The following is a 9,295-nucleotide window of genomic DNA, read 5'->3' on the forward strand; positions in this document are numbered from 1 at the left end:
AAACAAACAAACAAACAAACAAAAAAACAAAAAAGAAAGAAAAGGCTGGGCTCTAAAACTAGCAATTTTTCCAACAGCCCATTAACCCTGGGAGGGTCTCAATTCTTTGACCTATCATGTCTTTAGCTTTAGAATGGTAATAACACTGATCTCAATGTGACTCACTCACAGAAGGAAATAAGGAGTACTTTCAAGATGGCAGGTCTTAGGCTCAGGTAACACGGCCAAGGAAAATTAAACATGAGGGGTTCTCCTATCGTGCCTTGAACAGTGCCTAAGTGTAAGCAGGCCATTTGGGGAGATAATTATTTTAATATTTATATTACTCTCATCTTATTTTTTCGAACAGGTCAGGAGTTCACTGTATCTGAAATCATTACCATTGCTGTAGTGGCTGCGCTGTTACTTGTAGCTGCCATTTTCGGGGGCGCTTCTTGTCTGATCCGTTCGAGAAGCGCCAAGAATGAAGCCAATCAGCCTCTCCTCACTGATCACTATCAACGCTATGCTGAGGAGTATGAGGAACTCCCGAATCCTAACCAATCCATGGTCTGATACCCGCCTGCCTGTCCCCTCATGCAGCAGGTTGGGAAGCAACCTGACTGAAACACAGCTGTCAGCGGTACTTCCTTTTGCTTCCTTCGTTTCTTCCCAAGATAGATGTGGCTTGGAATTAAAGCATTGCTCTTCAGCGATGACAACTTAGACTCTTTTCAATGGGTTTTAATTATTAGTTCTATTGAAGATGGCAAATTGTAGCAACTCCATGATATCGGAGAGGATAATGGGATGAACTTGGTGGTATTCTAAAGATTGCCTGTGTGATGTGAAAAGGCAATGCTTTGTTTACACAGGAAAAATAAGTTTGATGTAAAATCTCTACTTCAAATATGAGTGGCCCATTCTTACGGAGGGAGTTAACATGTGAATGCATTGTTATTGTTGGTACTAGTCAAAAGTTTTAAAGTCAGACATGTTGGTTAGTTACAATAAATTACATGACATTATAAACAAATAGAATCCTGATTATATTTCTGAAACTGCTCTCATTTTGCTTTCGGCATATATTATTTGGCCTCAGGTGCAAGGCCAACACAAAGTCACAGTCCTTGTCACACTTTGTAAAGATGAAAGCTTCACTTGCTGGAACACAGCTGCTCCTGCATATTTGCCAGTGTGTTCCCTAGCTCAGTTCTCTGGACCCGAAACTGCCTGTGCCACAGTTCACCCCCTAATTCTTGTATCTTAGAGGCCTGCGAGGAAGGTATAAGTCAGAGAACACAGTGTTCTGTTCAGCTTATCAAATGTTGTATTTCATTTCAACAGCATCATTTCACCACTTATCAGCCGGCTGTGTATTTCAAAATAAATACAATAAAATCTTCTTTCGTTGGTTCCAGGTTTTCAAAAATGCTTTCTTTTTTCCTCTTTTATTTATTTATTTATTTATTTATTTATTTATTTATTTATTTATTTATTTATTTATTTACAGTCCAGATATTATTACCCCACCCCGTCCATCCTCTGACTGTTCCACATCCCATACCTCCTCCCCCCGCCTCTGTCTCCATGAGGATGTCCCACCCCCAACCCCACCCCACCTGACCTCTAAACTCCCTGGGGTCTCCAGTCTCTTGAGGGTTAGGTGCATCATCTCTGATTGAGGACTAGGGGAGGCAGAGGCAGGTGGATTTCCATGAATTTTAGACCAGCCCGGCCTAGATAGAGAGTTTCAGGTCAGCTAGTACAACAGAGTTAGATGTTTTCTTAAACCTGATCTGGTATTGGGTGAGGGAAAAGGACTGAAGCCCTGAGGGCCAGCAGAAAGAATGGAAACAGGCAACCTCAGGAAATAGGAGGTGTGATTCCTTGCCAAAGCAGCCATGTCGATGGATTAAAATTCCTCTACAGATGTTATTATGTTACCTAAGTTTTTAGGTAAAGTATTAATGAAACGAAACACCCCTGATTCATATTCTGCATATTCAATATTTACTCATTTGGACACATTCATTATTCACATAATAAATCCGAGTGATAGTTCAAGGCACCGTGCATTTTTGGAGAGAGTTAGGATTGGGAAATTTAGAAGGTCAGATTTGACTTTGGTTTTAAGGAAAGCCACTGAATTTATCAAATAAAACAGCAGAGAGAGGCATTATTATTTTCAGAATGACAGTGTGAGCAAAAGCACGGAACCTTGAAAGAGCACAGGACATCCAAAAATATAAAGTAGGTCAATATGGCTACAGTGTAGCGTTGATGGAAAGGAGTAGAAAGGTCGATCAGGAATGAAACTACCAAGTGTCCTATGTGCAGTCCTGTACATTTTGAAAGTACAGGATTCTAGGCACAACGAAAAGCAGTGAGGCCAGCCAGTGGTGGGATGGTCATACGTGAAATGAATCTATGAAAATGAGAGCAGCAGTAAAGTCTGTAAATAATGTTGTTGAGAGATAACTAGAGGGGAGGCCAGAAGAGCGGATATGGAAAAGTCCACGGGAGAGAGAAGTCCTGCCCAAAACCCAGACATGGATTATAAATAATCTCACTATGGGGGAACTACACTCATTATCTCACAAATGTAGTCATTTTGCTCCTTTGTTTTCCTTGCATGCTTTTATTTATTGTGCAGCTCCACGAGGAGGTCTTATGACTTGTCTTGGTCAGATGGCCCTTATTCATCAAGTAATGTGTTCAATTATTCATGACAAATAATATTCATCTGCTGTCTTAAAGCATTGGCATGCTTATCACTGAGAACACTCTCTGTGTTCTCTTACAGAGCACAAAGCGGAGTGAAGTCATTACACACTCGTTAGTAAGCACGTTCTGCACCGTTTAAAACCCATCCTTTCCCGTGGTCCTGGTTCATATCATGCCAGTGCCACAGCTGATCTCAGCTAGTCTCTAAGCAGAGCATATAGAGGCAAACACGAGAGTTGGAGGCTGAGCAGTCAGGAATCGTGGTGCATGCCTGTAACACCAGCATGGATACACAGTGATAACCTAGTCTAGGAGGTGGGGGGAAGAAGGGTTAAATTTATGTGGCTCACAGTTGTTATATGTCCTGTCTTTATTCTCAGAAGCATATTTCAGAAATAGTGATATCATTTTGCTCATTTTAATTTTTAAAATTGGAGGCAAGGGGGAAATTTAAGACCATTAACATAACTATTCCATGATTTGGTTTTATTTGTTCTGAGCTCAGATAAGCATGCCAGCACTTTAATGAATATTCAATTATGTTATGCTATTTCATCCTTTACTGTGTTGAGAACAAAAGTGTTATCAACCAAGCAACCAAAAAATGTAGGATCAAATTGGGCAGAGGCCTAATATGAAATATGCAAATATTTATAATTTTTTAAAATATTGGCAAAAACACAAACACACCTTCATATGAAAATATAATAATAAAATATGCAAAATATGATTTTAAAACATAAGTGGAAATTACAGAGTAGAACAAAAGAGCTAATTAGCTTCTTTACAAATAGTCAGAGGGTTTTAGTGTTCTTTGAGTTAAATATAAGTCATTAGTGTGATTTAAAAAAAAGAGAAAAGTGATACATAATTCACAAAGGGGGCATGTGATAGTTGTTAAGAGTTAGCACATAGAAACAGAAATCTGCTGTGCATAAGTTCGGTCTAGAGTATTAATTCAACTTGAAGTCCACATTTGAAGAAAAACATTAAAAAGTAATGTACTACTTCATTTGTATTATAAAAGATATAATTGCTATCCAAAGAGAGAAACACGGAGGCATCCTTCAGTTCTCTCATCTTACTCAATTCTCACATCTAATTAATTACTAAGTTTGTTAATACGGTCATTGATTATTAACTCTTGTGTCCTAAGCACTAACCCCAACATTTAAGGCTGACTCTCCACTGAAGGGCAATTGCACCCCAGGAGACTTTGGGCAAGGTTTAGAGATACTTTTGGCTACTCCAAGTGTTCCTGCCATCGAGTAGGCAGAGGTCTGTGGATGTCACTAACATACCGAGGTTTGCAGGACACAGGCAAAGGGCTGGTGGTCACCATTGTTAGAAACCTTGCTGTAAGGCTATAAGGATAAACCAGTTTTGTAATGTTCCTGCCCTCACATAGTTTGCAACTAAGCACACACACACACACACACACACACACACACACACACACGCACGCATGCATGCACGCACAAAAAAATGTACAAAATAGGAATATGTACATCAGTCCACTATGCCCCAACAGTTCCTTGTTCCCTCTTTATTTAGCTTTTCCCTCTTAGCGGACTTTTTTAAAGTGTGAAAGTGCAGTCACTACCCTCAAGCACTATGCCCTATGCTCAATCCCTAGGACTTATTCATCGTGCAAGAAATTTAAGAACTTCCATATTTTCTCCCCCTCCCCCACTCCCCAGTGATCTCCATTCAATGCCTAGTCTCTCTGAATTGCGCTCTTTTAAAGGCCACATTTAAGTGAAATCAACTTTTCTTTCTGAATCTAAATTAGCTCACTAAGTGGCATGATTCAAATCCATCTATATAACAAACAACATGGCTTCCATTGTAAAGGCTAAATATCTCATTGTGTGCATACACATTTTTATCTTATCATTTGTCATTGGGCATTTGTATTGTTTCCATGCCTCTGCCTTTATGAATAATACTACAGCAAGTTTGAGTGTTCAAACAGCTCTTTGAGATTCTTAACATACCCAGAAACCAGGCGCCTGGATAGTGAGATGCCTCTTTTATCTGCACCCTCACCAACACATGTCATCTTTTGGTTTCAAAGATCAGCTTAGCAGATATGAACTGATGTCTCTTCAGCATTCCTCTGACATTAGTGATGCCGAGCAGTTTCACAGACTGTTAGCTTTTCATATTTTATAAAAGTGTACACGCAAATTCTTGTCCATCTTAATGGGGATCATGAGAGTTCCAGCATTGAGGTCTATGCTATTCTTATATTTTTACATATTAATCCATCAAATATGTGATTCATAAATATTATCTCCCAATCTGTCCATGCAGTTCATTGTTTTCTTTACTATGCAAGTATTTTTGGTTTCATTTCTTAACATTTACTTTTTTTAAGACATCTTCTACTCAAAGGGCCTTCGTTTGTGAATTTGGCAGGTAATTGAATGAAACTAGAAAAAAATTATGCTGAATAATGTAACTGAACCTCAGAAGGACACTCACCACATGCTTTCTCTCATATGTGAACCCTGACTTCAAATCGTAAGATTTGTTTCTAATCTGGAGTCACTGTAAAGGTAAAGAAACTAAACAAAGGCCCTTTGAGTAGACGGTGTCTTAAGGAAGCAGAAGGAACTGAAGAGGATGGCAATTCCCACAGGAAGATCAATAGTATCAACTAATCTGGACCCCTCAGAGTTTCCAGAGGCTAAGCCACCAACCACAGAGCATACATGGGCTGGTCCATGGCTACCTGAACATATGTAGCAGATGACTGCCTTGTCTGGCCTCAGTGAGAGAGACTTGATGCCCCAGGGAAGGGGGAGGCTGGGGAGGAGGGTGAAGTGGTGGGGATTGCATGGGTGAGTAGGGTGAGTGGATGGGGAACATTCTCTTAGAGGCAAAGGGAAGAGGGAGGGGTGAAGAACTCTGGGAGGAGGGACCAGAAAGCAGTGAACAACATTTGGAATGTAAATAAAATCATTTTTGTTTAAAAAAAAAAAAAGAGCTCTCAAAATTAGAAGACTCAGAAGAAGGCATAAGATCCCCTGGAACTGGAATTGTACATAGAAGGGAGCCACCCTGTTAGGAAGTTAGTTTTCTGACTTCTATTTTATTTTTAATTTAAGGATAAATATTGGTTTGGGTTCTTTAGACTTTTGACACAATTTACCTATTACATCATCTTGATCCAGATGTTTTTAAGAGAAGTTTTCATTACTGTCTCAATGTGGTTGGGACATTTAGGGTTTCTTTATTTTTCTTTATTTAGTTTTGATAAAGCATATCTTTTATCAACTGTTTTTTTAATTGCAGGAGCTTATTTAAATAAAATTCATTAAACAATCTTTTACATAGATAATCCAATTTGGGATCAAATAATTTTTCATTAAAATTTATTTATCTTAATTTCCAGAATATCATCCCAGATACTTACTGCCACACTCAAGCTAATATTTATTTAAGAGTTTATAAGTAATTAATCTAGCTGGCACACAAAATAACGAGGTTAATTTTGACTTTCTATACATGTATTGGTACACATTTTCATATTCTCAACACCACTAACTCTACCCTCACCTCCTCCAGCTTCCCACTGGTCTCTGCAAATCGCCACCCTCCCGCATTCATGTTGCACACACATATATAATATTTAGTATATATTTATATTCATAAAGCATTTGACCCAGAAGCATAAGAATCTAAATTTAAATCCTCAGAAGCCATATAAAGCCAAACACTCATGTGTAATCCCTAGGGACAGGAAAATGCTCAAAATCTCACTGGTAGCTAGCCTGGCAAATGCAGTTTGAAAAGCAAAGATACCCAACTTCAAACAAGATGGAAGGCAAAGACTGATATCTGAAGATGTTCTGTGATGTCTAATCACGCACTGCAGTATGTGCGTACCCACCCTCATTCACAAATACACAAACAGACATGCATCACACATACACAGTTTTCTATTTTCATTTCTGTTACTATGATAAATACACTGACAAATACCATCCATTTTATGGGAGAAAATGCTAATTTTAGCTCACAATATCAAGCTTACAGTCCATCATTGTAAGGCAGTCAAGACAAAAACCTGAAGCAAGTTCAAAGTCAAAAGCAAAAAAAAAAAAGAGAGAGAGAGAGAGAGAAGCATCATGCTTAATATTCAGCTAGCTTTTTCCACTCATAGATCATCCAGGACCCAAAAATCTGGGAATGGTATCACCCACTTTGAGGCTGGGTCTTCTCATGTCAATTAAGGCAACCAATATAATTCTACATAAACATGGCTGTAGACAAATGTTACCTCAACAATGTCTTATTAATAGACTCACTTTCCAGGCGGTTGTGCATTGAGTCAAGTTGACAGCTAAAACTAACCAGAGAGAGAGAGAGAGAGAGAGAGAGAGAGAGAGAGAGAGAGAGAGAGAGAGAGAGAGAAAAAGGGAGAAGAGGAAAAAAAAAAAAAAGAGGGAAAAGAGGAGGGGGGGGGGGGGGGGGGGGGAGGAGGAGGAGGAGGAGGAGGAGGAGGAGGAGGAGGAGGAGGAGGAGGGGGAGGGAGGGAGGGAGGGAGGGAGGGATGTGAATAAAATCAATCTAGTTTAAGTACATGACAGGAAACATGATCTTCATGGCTCTGAGTCCCACTTGTCGACTAAACATCAAAATCTACAAATCAAACCATTTTACTGCAAAGATTTTGATGCCATTTGTTGTTTCAGAATTTTTAAGACCGAGTCTTCAGCAACATCATTAAGATATAATACCAGAAATTCCACTTCTCCCTGACATGGCAATGGATGTGTTTAATCTCAGCACTCGAAGAGATAAGCAGACCCGTGTGAGTTCAAGACCAGTCTAGTCTGCATGGCAAGTTCCAGGACAGACGGGACCACACAGAACCTCAAAGAACGAGAGGAAGGAAGAGAGAACGGTGGGAAGGAAGCCACACTTCTTTCTTGTTGATTTGATTTGTTGTTTCCTAGCACATAGCCGTGTATAGTAGATGTGACTTGGAGTTGTCATTAAATTGGAATTCATGTGGGTTTAAATCAAACTCATGTATTTTTCAACATAGTACCGTCTCAAGGTTCCTCAGTTGAAACTTTCACAAAATGAAGGAGAGAACCAACCATGTCTCACCAGGCTCCTTCACGGTACACATGAGAATGTACAAAAGCTACATGACTGTTGAGGATACAACAAAGACAAGAAGGCAAGCTAGAGCCCAGGCCTCCCCTAGGAAGGGAAACAGCACCGCAAGCCCCCACTTTTTATAACCCAGGAACTGTGCTGTTTTTCTAACACTGTTGCTTAGTTTTGTTTTGTTCTTTTCTGTTCTGTTTTGTTTCAAGTCCCATTCCTGCTAGAGAGGCCATTCGGGATTTTGTAGAAACCATGATGAGATCAAGAATCTTTTTTGTCACAAGGTAAAAAAGAAAGGGTAGTTATCATATGAGTTCAAGGGACATCACTAGGCTAGCAAACTTTGTTGCAACAATCCAAAATGGACTGAATGATTAACGTTTACCAGCAGTAAGAATGAACAGCCAGATGGTCAGAAGTATGTAAAGAACTGAAAGATACGTGAATCCTACCACAGTGATTAAAAGGAGGGAAGGTCAGATTGATATGGTCCTGCAGAAGGAGCCTGAGAGTATAAAATTAACCCATAAATGACTGCCTACTAGAGAGAGTTCCTGTAATAAGCCTCAACAACTTAAAGTTGGAGGAGCTGGAGAAATGGCTCAGTGGCTTACAGTGTTTGCTGCTCTTAAAAGTTCCCAGCATGCATGTCAGCCAACTCGGAACCGCCTGGAACTCCAGCTCTGGGGGATTCCCTCAGCCCTATGATCCTTGTTGCATTCGTACACAGTGCACACACATACGCAAAGGAACACACATAATAAACACATAAATAAGGTAAAAATAAACAAGCTTTAAAATTAAAATTGGAGAGCTAGAGAGATGGCTCAGTATTCCAAGCTCATACAATTATTTCCCAGTTGACTATGGTTTCCAGTATCCATGTGGGGTTGCACACAGGCTCCTGTAACTCCAGGTCCAAGAGGAGTCACTGCTTCTCACCTTTTCAGGCCCTGAACTCACATGTGTACACATACCTACACACATACATATAATTTAAAACTTTTGAAAATGAATATCTTTTGAAAAATTTAAGCTAGATCTCCAGCCACAGGGATGGTTCGGTTTTTAAAAGCACTGGTTGTCCTTCTAAGACACCTGAATTCTATACCCAGCACCAACGTGGTGACTTAAAACCACCTATAGTTTCAATTCTAGAAGATCTGACACCATCTTCTGATTTTCTTTCCCACCAGGCACACCCTTGGTATACATGCATACATGTAGGCAAAACACTCACACCCATAAAATAGATAAATCTTAAGGAAAAAGAATTTAAGGGTGGACATACACAACCATGGTTTTTTTGTTGTTGTTGTTGTTGTTGTGTTGTTTTTTCTTTTTCTTTTTTTTTTTATGAGATATTTCTTCATTTACATTTCAAATGCTATCCCCTTTCCTAGTTTCCTCTCCGAAAATCTCCTATACCCTCCCTTCTTCCCCTGCTCTCCAACCCACCAAC

At 39.6% G+C, this 9,295-nt stretch overlaps 1 protein-coding gene across 3 annotated transcripts in view; it reads left to right on the top strand.

Annotated features, from left to right (window-relative positions):
• Positions 1–1,412, top strand: part of Tyrp1 (tyrosinase related protein 1) — a 26,140-nt gene extending 24,728 nt beyond the window's left edge. For 2 of the 3 annotated variants that reach the window (XM_021201152.1, XM_021201154.1), the window contains exon 8: positions 350–1,412. In XM_021201152.1, the coding sequence (XP_021056811.1) occupies positions 350–555 (206 nt within the window). In that variant the 3' untranslated portion in view covers positions 556–1,412. The remainder of the gene's footprint in view (positions 1–349) is intronic. The other variant, XM_021201153.1, reaches the window with a different exon arrangement.
• Positions 1,413–9,295: the final 7,883 nt, after the last annotated feature.

This window comes from Mus pahari, chromosome 6, assembly GCF_900095145.1.
Source record: "Mus pahari chromosome 6, PAHARI_EIJ_v1.1, whole genome shotgun sequence".
In the NCBI taxonomy this organism is placed as follows: domain Eukaryota; kingdom Metazoa; phylum Chordata; class Mammalia; order Rodentia; family Muridae; genus Mus; species Mus pahari.